We start from the raw sequence: 14,858 nt of genomic DNA, 5'->3' as shown, positions 1-14,858 counted from the left end.
ACAAGATGTGCCCACTGTTGTAAATGGGCACATTTGTTATGGAGGTAATCAACTGATTTCTGATTGGACTTGAGGCTCTTGCCCTCAGAGGGAATTAACATCTGGTACTACGAACCTGGTCAAAAGTCTATAGATGGGAACGTCCTAACAGACCCCTAATATGGATGCTACTTCTGCTGTATTGCCAAATGGACGGGATTTGACTGCGGAACTGCCTTCCAAATATTTGGTTTTGCAGTTTAGTTCTGTCAGCTTTGGTCAAAGAAATTTTTCTTTTTGCAGTGAGTAGCAGTTACTACAGAGGCTCAAAACTGATGAAAGTGCTAGGAATAACTAACTGTTGAATGCTCAGCCCTAAATGGAACATTATACTACCTCCTGCAGGGATCAAGGAACATCACAGAAGGGAAGATGGAAACAATCTCAGAACTAAAGGGTAGAGTGCTGTGGAATGATGTCCTCGGGGCATGAAATGGACGAGGCACTCTTGGTCTCTCAGTAGCTGTGATTGCCTACACAAAGACCTGCACAAGATTGGGCCAGTCAACATCGTCACAGAGGGGGGCAGGTCTTATGAGGCTCTGCCCCCTTTGAGGATTTATTAAGCAGTTAAAGTTGCTGTGTGAGGGACATTTGCTTCAGTGGTGTAGCTGCTGGTACGTTTCCTATGTCCTGTAAATAACCTCACACTGATGCTTCTGTAAGCAGCCCTAATTAAACTCATTAGGTCACCAAAAGAGAAAAAGCACATGAAGGGAGAAGGGAGACTAGTTGGGAAGAAATGATCATCAAGAGCAGGAAGGCAACGAGAGTCATGGGAAGTGAAGATCAAAACATTATAAAGATGTATGACGTCATAATGAAACCCACGGTTACATATAATTAATATACGCTCAAAGTTTAAAAACTTGTATATTAAAATTTTAAATTTTTGTGTTTGAATGTTTTGTGTGCATGTATATTCTTTGCATTATGTGCCTACAATGCCCATGGATGCCAGAAGAGGGTATCGGATCCCCTAAGAACTCGAATTAAAGATGGTGGTTAGCTGCTATGTGGGTGTTGAGAAATGAACCTGGGTCCTCTACAAAGTCAGTTAGTGCTTTTAACCCCTATGCCATCTCTCCATCCCCTATTACAACTTAAAAAAAAAAGCCAACTTAAAATGGGTATATGTAGTAAAAATCAATAAAGTCTGAGGTAGGCAGAAGTCATAGTATACAATACGGTTCCTCAAAGCCTGCCGAAACCGATGACAGTATGCACAGCACCTAGAATTTGAGTCCATCAAGTTACTCCTATGAATTGGAGTTTGTGGGGTGCTTTTAAAGATTTACATAGTGTACTGTGGCATTTCTAAGCCAGGTTACAGATATGCCTGCATAAAGAAACAGCCTGATTCTTGGCATTCGTTTTAAGGCCAAGAGTAGAACTGAATATTGAGACCTCGTTCTGTCAGATGACTCTTGGTGCCCTCTTGCCAGGCTTCACTCATTCTTGTATTGAAACAGTATCTGCAGTGTGACCTGGGGAAGTACAAGCTAGGATCTGCCTTTATCTTATCAAAGAATCTTGCCCTTTGATCCCTCGCTCTAGAATATCATATACAGAAACACATTCCAGAAAGACTTACCAATTCTTCTAGTTTTCAAGGAGAAAAACATGCTTCTTCCTTTGGTTTGCTATTTAAGCATGCACACACACATTCATTATCCTGGGTGGAGGGGAAGGTGGGATCCTGAGGAATTAAGCTCGTGTGCTCAGGTCAAATGAGGAGCAGATAGCTCAGTGAGCTGGTTACATTGTTATTTTTGGTTGTGAGCTTAGGTGAAAGTCATAGTCTAATTATGTACATGTTGTAAAAGTCATTCCTGCAGTCTACAACATACAGCTACAAATTAACTGTTTTAGAGAATTATTGAATGCAACCCAAAAGAACAATGTGAAATATTATATCATTTCTAAGCAAAAAGGTTTATGTATATTACATAAATTGACAAATTTCACAATATAAATTCTGACATTTTATATTTTTCATGAATGTGTATTAATTTAAAAAATACACGAGGTCTTACATTAGTAATAACTTAGGATGCCATTTATTAGTGAAGGTTATCCTAAGATTTGTTGCAGCCTATGGGTTTATCTCTTGGCACTATTCTGAAGTAAACTAAGTTTGGTTTGAAAGTAAAGGTTCTGAACATTCAGTATGTCAACAGAACTTTCTCCAACGTGTAACTCTGAAGTATAATATGGAATGACAAGTGACTAAACATTTACCATATTCATTTTATTCCTCCTCTATGTGATTTCTGATGTATAATGAGGTTTGACTTTCGAGAGAAGGTTTTCCCACATATGTCACATTCATATGGTTTCTCCCCTGTGTGTGATCTCTGATGCCTATCAAGGGTTGATTTACAGAAAAAGATTTTCCCACAATCATTACACTGACAAGATTTCTCCCCCGTGTGAGTCCTGCGATGTATTGTGAGGGATGATTTGTGACTAAAGGATTTCCCACATTCATTACATTCATAGGGTTTCTCCCCTGTGTGTGTTCTCTGATGTGAAATGAGCTTTGCTTTCTCACAGAACGATTTGCCACATTCATTACATTTATAGGGTTTTTCTTTAGTATGGATTCTCTGATGTACAGTTAAAGCTGACTTCTGGGAAAATGCTTTTCCACATTCACTACATTCATAGGGTTTCTCCCCCGTATGAGTTCTATGATGTAGTGTGAGCTGTGACTTTTGGCAGAAGGTTTTCCTACATTTGTTGCACTCGTATGGTTTCTCCCCTGTATGTGTTCTATTATGTGCAGTCAAGTTTGATTTATCGTAAAAAATTTTTCCACATTCATAACATTCATAGGGTTTCTCCTCAGTATGTGTTCTCAAATGTTGAGAGAGAGTTGACTTACAAGTAAAGAATTTCCCACATTCTGAACATGTGAAGAGATTCTCTCCTATGTGTGCTCTCTCATGAACTGTGAGGTCTGACTTTAAGCAGAAGGCCTTCCCATATTCATAACATTCATAAGGTTTTAATCCTGTATGTGTTATCTGATGCTTGGTGAGTACTGACTTATGGTAGAAACTTTTTCCACATACATTACAAACATAGGGTTTATTCTCTATGTGAATTATCTGATGCCGTTCTAGATGTTTTTTTTGACCAAAAGATTTCCCACAATGTGTACATCCATACGGTTTCTCACTTGTGTGTGTTCTCTGATGTACTATAAGTTGAGATTTTCGACAAAAGGATTTCCCACAATCTGGACAACCAAAGGGCTTCTCCCCTGTATGTGTTCTCTGATGTACTGTAAGGTGAGAATTCGTACAGAAGGATTTTCCACATTCAGAACATTCATAGGGTTTCAGTCCTGTATGTGTTCTCTGGTGCACTCTGAGAGATGTCTTGTAGCTAAAGGCTTTCCCACATTGATTGCATTCATAGGGCTTCTCTCCTGTATGTGTTCTCTGATGTATAGTGAGGTTTGACTTCTCCCGGAAGGTTTTTCCACAATCATTACATTGAAAGGATTTCTCTCCTGTGTGCACTCTCTGATGTCGTGTGAGATGTGACTTCTCAGAGAAAGCTTTGCCACATTCAATACACTCAGAGTATTTCTGTCTTTTATGAGTTTTCTGAACTTGTGAGAGACATAACTTCCTCGTAAGATTATTCTCAATTTCATTATGCTCACAGTGTTTCATATGTACACCACCAGGTTGGAAAGCCGTGGACTTCCTACACAAGGACTTGTCACAGTCACTAAATTCACAGTGATTCTCTTCAGGAAGAGGGAACATGAGGACTGAGTCATCACAGAATGTTCTCCCATATTCACTGCATTCACAGCCACTATCTTCTGAGCTCTTATTCTCATGTGGGCGGAGCATTTTCTTTTCCAGAATGGCTTCACACACATTGTATTCAAAACTTTGTTGTAAAGTCTGGATCTTTTCATGTTGAATAGGAGTTATATGATCACTGAGCATAGCTTTATTTTTCAAAACTTCACTCTTCTCTCCAGTAAGTGTTTTCTCACATTTAATGTTGCACAGTAATCTTCCATGGGCATTGAATTCATCAAGACTTTTTCTTAAGTTAGTTTTCCTAATAAGTAATTCTGAAATATTGTTGAAACTAATTCCATCTGAGTCATACTTAGAGGGTATTTCTATGGAAGGAAAAAAAATTATGTCTAAGTTAAATGGTTTTTCTATTTCATTGCCTCGTTCCTTAATCAGTGTTTTCTTATTCATCAATGCAACTTCCCACAAATATTTACATGAATTTTCTTGGTTCCTGTCATTCAAGTGACTAGCATTCCCAAGTTCTAGAAGTAAGAAAAATTAAACTTACCATACAAACACTAGCACATATCTTATGAAATAATATCTTTGTACAAAATTCCTATGTTATAGTTCACTGTGGTTTTCTTTAGTCCAATTTTCCGGGGGTGGGGAAATCATTGCATGAACACATTTTTTTCTATTTCATGAGTTTGTGATAAAATAAAACAAATGTACTCAGAAAGTCTAGCAGAGCAGGAAAAGGTAGGAAAACATAGCTATGGTAAGACAATGTGGTGGTTTGAATGAGAATGTCTCCTATGGACTCCAAGTATTTGGACATTTTATCCATAGTTGGTGTCGCTGTTTTGTGAGGTTTTACAAGGTGTGGCCTTGCTGGAGGAAGCCCTTCCCTGGGGGTAGGCTTCGAGTGTTCTTAGCCAGAATTCCTGTCTCTCTCTGCTTCTTGTGCCTGCTTAGAGATGTGAATGCTCACTTTTCTGCTCTGGCCACATCTGTCACCGTGTCTCCCTGCCATTATGGACTCTTACCCCTCTAGAACCATAAACAGAATAAACTCTTCTGTAAGTTGCCTTGGTCATGATATTTTATCACTTCAATAGAAAAGTAAAGTGACTAGTAGAGAAGTCGGTACCCAGAGCGGGGTTTGCATATATATGGGGTTTTTTTTTCTGCCAGAGAGAAGAATGAAGTCATGACATGTTTACAACAATGGGTGTAACAGGAAATAATGAAATTTAGCAAACTGAATTGGTCTCGGAAAGGCAAATACCATGTTTTCGCTCATTTGTGGTCCCCAGATTTTATATACGTACACAAAATTAAGAATACATATATGATATGACAGAAATAGCACTGTCTAGAACTAAGGAAACTAAGGGCAGAAGGGTGGGAAGGGGGAGGGTTGACGTGTGTGGGAAAATGTTCAAAGACATCATATATTTGTAGAAAAAATGGTCTCCACAATGGGAAAAATATATTCTTGAAAACTGTTATGAGACTGCCAGCCTCTGAATCAGCTATTGGAATACAGTATGTCTAATGTTCATCTGTGTAGTATACAAACAGACTGACCTGGGAAGCTCTGACTTGAGAATTTTTCCTCCAGCATCCACGGCTCTCCTCCTTGCTCTAGCTTGAAGATCACCTCTGGCTTGGTCACACAATACCCTGTTAACAGAAATAATTAAGGACATGGGCTGGCAACATAGATGCCAGGAGTGTGAAGCCACTGAACATCTCCATAGAGAAGTGAACACAAATACCTTCTGGGCTAGGAAGGTGGCTCAATGAGTAGAAGCACTTGTACAAGCTTGAGGACCTGAATTTCCATCCTCAGAACCTGCAGATGTGTAGTATAAAGGCTTGCAATTCAAGCACCAATCTGGGGAGATGGGAGGCAGCGACAAGGGAATCCCTAGAAGCTTGCAGGCCAGCCTGATGCACACAGGAGAGGAACAAAGAGATGCTGTCTCAAGCAGGATGGAAACGCCAGAACTGACACCCAAGATTGTCCTCTGACTTCCACGTGCATCATGAATGTGCAGACAGCTCTCTCTCTCTCAAACACACACAGGCATGTACTATCCTTTTTTTTTTTTTTTTTTGTCTTTTTGAGACAGGGTCTCCCTGTCTGTCCTGGAACTCACTATGTAGACCAGGCTGGCCTTGAACTCACAGAGATCCACCTGCCTCTGCCTCCCAAGTGCTGGGATTAAAGGCGTGCGCCACCACACCCGGCTATCTTTTAACACCCAACTCTGATAAAAGTTTCCCAAAATCATTAAAGTATAAAAAGTATCCAGATGCTTCATAATTAAAGGTATTAACAACTGTTAGTTGGCATCACACAGTAAATAGCCTTACCCAATGAGACCAGGTGACTGTAGTTCTCCAGCATCACCTCCCTGTACAGGGACCGCTGGCCAGGGTTCAGGTACTGCCACTCCTCCTGGGTGAAGCCCACAGTCACATCCTTAAAGGATATTACTCCCTGGGATTTTGGTTCCATCTGAAACAATTATAATTTGTTGTTATCGAAAAAGATGTGTGGGATGAATCCCTGTTGTGATTGCTGTCTACAGCTTACCAAGATGATTTAGAATATTTGCTTTATTCTTCAGGAGAGAATGGAAAATAATAACAGGAATACATTCCCACTAAACTAAGGTAAAAAGTTATTGGGAAGGAGAGAATTAGCATTTGGTAATTTGGATCCATTACGGTTTTTGGAAATTAATAAAAATCATCTTGCATTTAAGGACCTGATAAGAAAATATAGGATATAAACCAGTATGTTATAATGCTAAACTGAAAGTATGTATAACATAATAAAATAAACAAAGAGCAAAATTAGTAATTTTGATCTCACAGATATCCACCTGTCTGTGCCTCTGGAGTGCTGGAATTAAAGGCATGCATCACTATGCCAGGCCCCACATCTTTTAATAACAATTCTGAGTATAATGTACTCAGTCCCCCAATGCAAAGATACAGCTTAGCTTATTGGATCAAAAGACAGGATCCCCTTTTCACTACATTCAAGAAACAAATCTCACCTTGAAACACCTTAGGATGAAAGGATGGGCAAAGATACTTCAAGCAAATAGCAGTTTACCAAACACAGTCCTGGTATCAAGACACCAACAAGAGGCTGCAGAGATGGCTCAGAGTCCTTGCTCTGCATGAGAACATGAGTTCAAACCCTCAGCACCCACACAAACAGCCTGTAACCCCAGCATTGGAGGATGGAAACAGATGCATCCTGAGAGCTTGGTGGCCAGGCAACCTGCCTAACCCAAAGGGTGAGCTTCAGGTTCAGGGAACCTTGTCTCAAGGCAAAAACAAAGGAAGAGAACCAAAGCCTGCTGGGGCCTCTGCATGGGAACACACACAACTATACACGCATATGCATGCACCACACAAAAAAGAAGGAAGGGAGGGAGGGAGGGACACCAACCGACCAGTACAACACAAAATAAACCAGCCCTAGACATGTGACTGTACATTCTTTATGATAAGTATCACACTGCTGCACACAGAAAGGGTAGACTTTTCTAAACTGATTCTTGTTAGGTCATTTGGGGTAAAAGTAACCTACCACCTAGCTCATACAAGAGCACCAGCTCTGATAAACTAGATATAAATGTGATAGCCAAAGCAATTCATATTTTAAAAGATAACAAAAGCAATTATCCTTATGACCCTGTAGTAGGAAAATGAGCGCTAAACAAGACAACACCATTAACAAATTTAAAATACTTATCTAGGGATGTGAAAACTTCTGTAAATACCAGTCTTTAAATATTTTAGGCTTTGCAAACTAGGTTTCTGTCACAAGTACTCAGCTCTGACACTGAAGACACACACTGCATATAAATGAATAAAGGAACAGGGAGCTACTAGGATTGTGGGAGCAGCATGAGAGATTCTTCTACAAAACTAGAATGTCTGATTGGACCTTCTAGCACTTGGGGGCATGACTTAGATTTGCAATAATTTAAGTTCTACACTTAAGATTTGTGAGCTTTGCAGCTGCAGTCAAGATGGTGGCACCGTGGTCATGGGTGCCGGAGCAACAGTGGCAGCAGCAGCTCTTGACTTGGTAAGGCAGAGGCATGATGTGCTGTGGGGTGAATGGCCCATGGTGGTGGAAGGTGATGATGAAGAAGAAGATGATGAAGATGAAGAAGATGATGGTAAGGAGCCTCCTGTGCCCCTAGGACCCTGCTGTGCACTCCCCAAGGGCCAGGACCAGGATGTGGTGAAGGTGAGGAGTTTTAAGGAAGAAATGACATTCCTGGGGCTGGAGAGATGGCTCAGCGGTTAAGAACACTGGTTGTTCTTGCAGAAGACCTGGGTTCGAATCCCAGCACCCACATGGCAGCTAACAACTGTCTGTAACTCCAGTCCCAGGGGATCCAACAGCCTCTTTTGACCTCTGCATGCATTGTATGGCATGGGTGCACTAACCTACTTGCAGGCAATACATGCATACACATAAAATAAAAATAAAAAATAAAATTTAAAAAAAAGAGGGAAATGGCATTCCTATTTCAGAGTACTTGAAATCTGGCTCCAGTAAGATGTGTCATCACTTGTCTCGCCTGACCATGAAGGAAGATGTGAAAATAACAGACACCAGAAAGCCAACTGAATCCTTGACCATGAAAAAGAAAATTCTTCATCCATCTGTCTCTGAGCAAAAGCAAAAGGTGACTGTCTCCAGTATTGATGTCCCTCTAATGAGATATTCAAGTCAGCAAGTAACTGTTGTCTTTGTCTGAGGCACAGTAACCAAAACGTTCTTTCTTAAATACAAGTATAATTATGTGGACAGAGCAATGGAGACAGGAAAATAGTTAGAACTACATTAAAATTGTGGCCACTCTGGTGAGCCTGCAGCTGTGGTTCCCTCCTATGAACCTGGAGCTGTGGTCTCCTTCTGCGAACTTAGTTATGGTCCCCTCCTATGAACCTGGTACTGTAGTATTCTCCTGTGAGTCAGAGCTATGGTCCCTAACCATGAGCTGGAGCTGTGGTCCCTCCACTCCCATCCATGAGCCTGGAGCTGTGGTCACTGACGCGAGCCATGGTCCTACATTCATCTGGTGGTGGGCTGATTTCGGGGCAGAGTGGAGGATGGAGGACTTCCCAATGTAGGGCAGCAGTTTCAGCCTTCTCTGAGTGGCTGTATTTCCCACAACCCCCTTCCCCAGGTCCCAGGTTGCACATGGCAGTGGCTTTGCCTCTTTATTGGGCTTATGATGGGGACAGGGGGGGGTTTCTGTCACTTGCAGATTCTAGTCTGGGAGGGCTGATTCTCAAGAACGGACTTCTCACCTCCCTTGATGGCCAGCTATGGTCTTGACTCCACACATGGTCCTGGGCATCCAGGCCCTGACGTTGGACCGCTCCCATTCCCAGGCACTAAGAGGTTTTCCATCATTTTTCTATTCTTCTATGGCCTTAATGTACACTCACCTGTACCCAACAGAAAGAGTAAAACACATTGAACTTGTAGAGATAAAAATAACAGTCTGGAAAGCTAAATATTTAAAAAAAAATTTCGAGTTCTATTTATCTGTGACATGGGAGAATGTATTAAAAATTAAAACATGTAAAGTAATTTGTGAAAGACTGACTCAAAGGGAAATTGAGAGCTAGGTGTGGGTCTGGCAGGAGCCTATATGCCAGCTACTCAGGAGGCTGGGAAAGGATCTCTAGGGACCAGGAGATGGGGGTTCAGCTTAGGTAGCATGACAAAACCCCATCTCTTTAAATTAAAAAAAAAGTGAAATTTGGATAGAACAACACAAAAACAAAGTATTAATGCTTGAGTTTTGCAGCTAAGGTAATACTTAGAAGTTTCTGTCTTTAATATACATATTACATCAGCTTTAATATTAATTCATCTTCAACCACAAAAAAAAATGGCTAGGACAGCCTATAACCGCAGATAATTTAATGGACTAATGATAATGAAACTTAAATGCAATGACGGTCAATGAAATGAGAACTGTGTTCCCTGAAAGATCACTAAAATACATATCTATGATTAATTTATAAAAAGAAATACAAACAATATGTTAGGGCACAGGCCTGTAATCCCATTATTTGAGAAGCCAAGGCAAGAGAATCATAAGACCCAGGCCAGCATGGGTTACAGTGAGACCTAAAAAGCCCAAGAAGGTCCAAACAATCCTGATCAACAAACTGCTCGGGATATCATCCCCAAGATTAAGTTTTAATACAGAGCTATAGTAATAAAAACAGCATGGTACAAACCTAAAAACTAACAGTGATCAATGGAATAAAACTGAGGACATGGATCTAAGTCTCCACACCTACAGACACCTGATTTTTGACAAACAGGCCAAAAATGTAGATTAGAGAAAAGGAGGTAGCATCATAAAAAATGGTGCTGGTCAAACTTGACAGCCACAAGTGGAAGAATGACTCTAGATAGTTATCTCTCGCCTTGCACAAAACTCCTAATGAATTAACGTACGAATTAAAACCCTGAATCTGATAGGGAAAGTAGAGAATACACTTGAACTTTTTTGCAAAGGACAGGACTTTCCAAACAGGACCCAACAACACAGGCATTAAAATCAAGAACTGACAAATAGGACCTTATGAAACTAAAAAGCTACTATATAGCAAAGTCCACCATCAATCAAGTACAGACACAGCTTATAGAACAGGAAAAAATATATTTAAAAGCTATACAACTGACAGAGGGTTAGTATCTGGACTACACAAACAAAAAACAAAAAAACCAAACATCAAGAAAATGATCTAATTTAAAAATGGGGCATGGAACTAAACAGAGTTCTCAAAGGCTGAATGCAAATGGCTGAGAAGTGTTTTTCGATATGTTCAACAACTTTAGCCATGAGGGAAATGCAAATCCAAACTACTATGAGATTTCCACTACCCTAGTCAGAATGACTACCATAGCAAACAAACAGCAAACAATGAAATGGCAAGTGCTGGTCTTCACCAGAGGAACACTTACTCACTGCAGGTGGGAGGGAAAACTACTGCAGCCACTATGGAAATCAGTGTGGAGGCTCCTCAAAAAGCTAGAAACAGATCTACCACATGATCCAGAGATACCACTCTTGGGCATAAACCAAAGGACTCTACATCCTACTACAGACTACCTGCTCATCCTTGCCCATTGCTGCTCTATTCACAATAGACAGGAATCACCTTATGAATGAATAAAGGGGGAATGCGGTACATTTACACAAAGGAATATTATTTAGCCGTGAAAAAAATGAAATAATGCAATTCATAGATAAATGGACGATGCTGGAAATAATCATCCTGAGTGAGGAAACCAAGACCTAGATAGACAAACATCGTAGTTCTCGCTCATCTGTGGGTGCTGGCATTGAACCTTTGGATACGTGTGTTTCATTTAGACTACCCATAGAGGTCAGTAAACTAGTAAGGGGCCAAGAAGCGTGGTCTTTCAAGGGAGGGGAAATAATATGCACTGCTATAAAGAGGGAAGGGAAACAATGGACCAGGAAAGGTTAATGGGGTAGGGATTAGGACAGCAGGGTAGAGGATGGAGTATGGGGAGAGAAAAGCAACATCGAAGGTCTTTTGGAAAAGTCATATGAAGACCCACTATTGTAACTACTTCTTAAAATATATAAATATGCAATCTGAAAAGCTAGCAAAGGATATTTTCAAGGACAGGGCAGTCAACAGAGTAATGAAGCACAAGTTCAGGGAATTCAACTCCCTTCATTTAGAGTCCAACAAGTGCCAAGGAAGGAATGAAACATGATTAAGATCAAAACCATTTCCCCAAGAAGTAAGCTTTTAATTGTGGGCTGCACAACATGTACACATCCCCTGACTAAGAAGAAATGGTCATGGAGAGTTGTGTAACAGCACGCCAGCCGTTACTTCCTATAAAAACCTTGACACTGGTTGAACTGTGTATTGAATGTTTTTGCTCCCATTGAGGAACAATTTTAAGGCAACAAACATTTATCTCAGGGATCTCACTAGAAGGTTATTCACTGTGTTTTATGATCCAGTTTTCTTACAGAAAGTCTCTGGCTTTAGAGGAATCAACAGTACATCTCCAAAACCCAGGGCCATACGTTCTGTCACCAGGGACACATTTGCAGCTTGTGCCAGTAACTAAAGAAAGAGCATCTGTGTATATCAAGATGCAGCCTGGCCCTGGTATTGAACTGCTACTTCAAATTTTGTGGTTTGGTTTGTATCTATGACTAACTTCACATTTTAATGTACTGATTCTCACAGAATCCACTGTCTGATAAAGTGGGAGATTTGAATAAATTGCTTTGTTAGTCTTGTGCTGATGTGGAAAAATATTGACAAGTCTGAAGATACAGCTGGGTTAGAAGAAAAACAGGTCATGAAAGATCTTGGATCTGGGCAGCTCAATTCTTCTATTTTAAAAAACTATACTCACCCACTAGGTAATGCTCTGTGGGAAGAAAGTAACATTGTTTGACCCTTCCAGAAGACAGATTCTGGATGATTCCTTAATGTTACTCTACTACAATTACGCAGCTCTTGAGCGAAAACTTTTTCACTGGGAAAATGTAAACACTTGCATCCACAGGATTTTAACAATTTAAATCTTTCTTGCTGTTCATAAAAATCTATAAAACGGTCTTGGTTAGACAAATTAATGATACATCTAATGAAGGAACATAAACACTTCACTAAAATTATTTTAAAAACTAAACAATAGTGGCACAAGTCTGTAGTTTTACTATAAAAGATAACAGAAATGTGAAAATGCATTTTAATCTCTCTCTCTCTCTCTCTCTCTGCAAAATTAGCTGACAGTTTTGCAGTTGGAATGCTGACATTAACAGACAGAGCCACTGGTCTTGGGGAGAACCTGTGGTTTCTCCCCATCTTCACTCCAGCAGGGAATTTAAAGAACTTTTTACACATTCTGCAAAATCTAGCAACTTTTTTACTGTTGGCCAAACAAACTAAAGACACTGTAATCTACTACTCAAGGTATAAACCCCAAAGGTTCCTAACCTCTGGTGTAGACGTTAAGAGTTGACTCCTCAGGGCCAGGCTGCAGGCTAAATAAAACTCTATTCTTGACCTCTCCCGGTGTCTTGCCTTATCTTTCCAGCTACAGTCTCAGTTACTCCCAGTCCTGAGGCAGAAGGATGTCAAGGTCAAACCCTGCCTGCACTACAAGTAAATTCAAGGCTAGCCTGGGAAAATGAGAGCCTGCATCAAAATAAAACATACAAAGAGGGCAGAGTATGTAGATGCAGCTCAGTGGTAAAGCACTTACCTAACACTGCCTGATGCCCTGGGGTCAATCCCCAGGTCCACCCAGAAGTAGGTGGGACTTAGTCCAATATGTTGGGACTAAGTTGTAATTCCCTATTATTACTTACCCTATGATTAGTAAATGAATCGAAAGTCATAAAAGGGGGTGTTTCAAGGAAAAACAATCTGTATAAACTGCTTTCACTTTAATATCAAAAGGATGCTTTACAAGAAATGCTTTCAATTAACAGAGTGGATGGTAGCAGCCTGGGAGTCTGGAATTCTGAGTCTTTTCTTCACCTACAAACTGTGATCCTGGAAAAGTCACTAACCTTCAGAAACAGTTTTTTCTTCTACCAAATAAAAGGAAAGTTGACAGTTCCTGAAGATCCTTCCTGAACGCTGCAGGGAGACAGGCAGCCGGACAGCACGCATCAGGATGCAGTGGGAAACATGCCTGGAGGGCCCTCCGGGCTCTGGGAAGATCTAAAGGAGAGCCCGGGGGACGGTCTGCAGGGCGGATGGTCTGAAGTAGGTGTGGCTGGCAAGCCCGCTGCACCCCCGAGCCTGGGCATCCCGGGCACAGGCAGCTCCACCTCCCGGCAGCGCCGGACCACCCGGGAGCGCCTCACAGGCTCTCACGTGCGTCCACGTCCTCCAGACAGGGCTGCAGATCCCCGGGTGCGGACACCACCTTCCAGCAGTCGCCACCCAGTCCGACGGGTCCTCCCCACCGCCGCCCCCAGCAGCGCGGGATTCCCTCCGCCCTCACCCGGCGCCGCGGAACCTCCGCTTCCCAGTCCTGCGGCGCCGACCCCAGAAGAGCGGAGGACTGCAATTCACGTCTCACCGGAGGGAAACGGAAGTCAGGCTGCAGGAGACATGCGCAGAATCCGCGGCTGGGTTGGTGGCCCGTCATCAGCGCTAAACTACCTTTCCCATAAAGCCTTGCGACAAGCTTTTGGGGTGTAGGAAGGGAGCTTTCGGCCTGGGGGTTTTAGGGAAGGTGTTGGTAGCTGGGTGAAGGCAGATACCTGGTTCCTCAGGCGGCTCCCCAAAATGGTAGACTGCAGAAGTTCTTGTGCACTTGGCCCATGTGCAAGTTGAAGGGAAAACTGTCAAGGGAAAGAAAAGCTGCATGAAAATTTCACTTCCAAACTTAGAGAAGGTGCTGGGGAGATGGCTCAGTGGGTAAAGTACTTGCTCTGCTAATAATCTCAATGTTGGGAGGAAGTCAGGGGCTCACTGGCCCACCAGTCTAATGGTCACATTAGGTGAGATACTTCACCTCAAAAAATAAGTTAGAAAGCAATAGAAGAAAACTCTAGAGGAAGACACCCGAGGTTGATCTTTGGCCTCCACACTGCCAGGGGCACTTGCACATTCACATACACACATACAACATAGATACATACATGGGGTGGAGTGGGGAGAAACACTTGAAACTAGATCTCATCCACATAATACAAGATTTGAGGGAAATGGGGTTGAATCCCATCTCAAACATTCTGAACAAACGCTTTACTACTGAGCTATATGCCCCACTCTCCTTTATTCTTTTAAACTGTATGAATATTTGTGCTGGATAGCTTTGGTGTCAACTTGACACGCCTGGGTTGAGGGAGCCTCAATTGGGGGATTGCCTCTATTGGACTGGCCTGTGGCCATGTCTGAGGGGCATCTTCATGATGAGTGATGTGGGAGGGCCCAGCCTACTGTGGGTGGTGCCCT

General features: G+C 41.8%; 1 protein-coding gene across 2 annotated transcripts in view; it reads right to left on the bottom strand.

Annotated features, from left to right (window-relative positions):
- Window positions 1–2,076: 2,076 nt before the first annotated feature.
- Window positions 2,077–14,858, bottom strand: part of LOC115066749 (zinc finger protein 33B-like) — a 38,477-nt gene continuing 25,695 nt past the window's right edge. The window contains exons 3-6 of one of the 2 annotated variants that reach the window (XM_029570088.1): window positions 13,900–14,242; window positions 6,195–6,339; window positions 5,403–5,498; window positions 2,077–4,192 (exon numbers count right to left, since the gene is read on the bottom strand). In XM_029570088.1, the coding sequence (XP_029425948.1) occupies window positions 2,286–4,192; window positions 5,403–5,498; window positions 6,195–6,339; window positions 13,900–14,046 (2,295 nt within the window). In that variant the 5' untranslated portion in view covers window positions 14,047–14,242 and the 3' untranslated portion in view covers window positions 2,077–2,285. Of the gene's footprint in view, window positions 4,193–5,402; window positions 5,499–5,593; window positions 5,766–6,194; window positions 6,340–13,899; window positions 14,243–14,858 lie in introns of those variants that run through there. The other variant, XM_029570089.1, reaches the window with a different exon arrangement.

This window comes from Nannospalax galili, unplaced genomic scaffold, assembly GCF_000622305.1.
Source record: "Nannospalax galili isolate Female #2095 unplaced genomic scaffold, S.galili_v1.0 scaffold1923, whole genome shotgun sequence".
NCBI classification, from domain to species: Eukaryota; Metazoa; Chordata; class Mammalia; order Rodentia; family Spalacidae; genus Nannospalax; species Nannospalax galili.
This window is presented reverse-complemented; position numbering and strand designations above follow the sequence as displayed.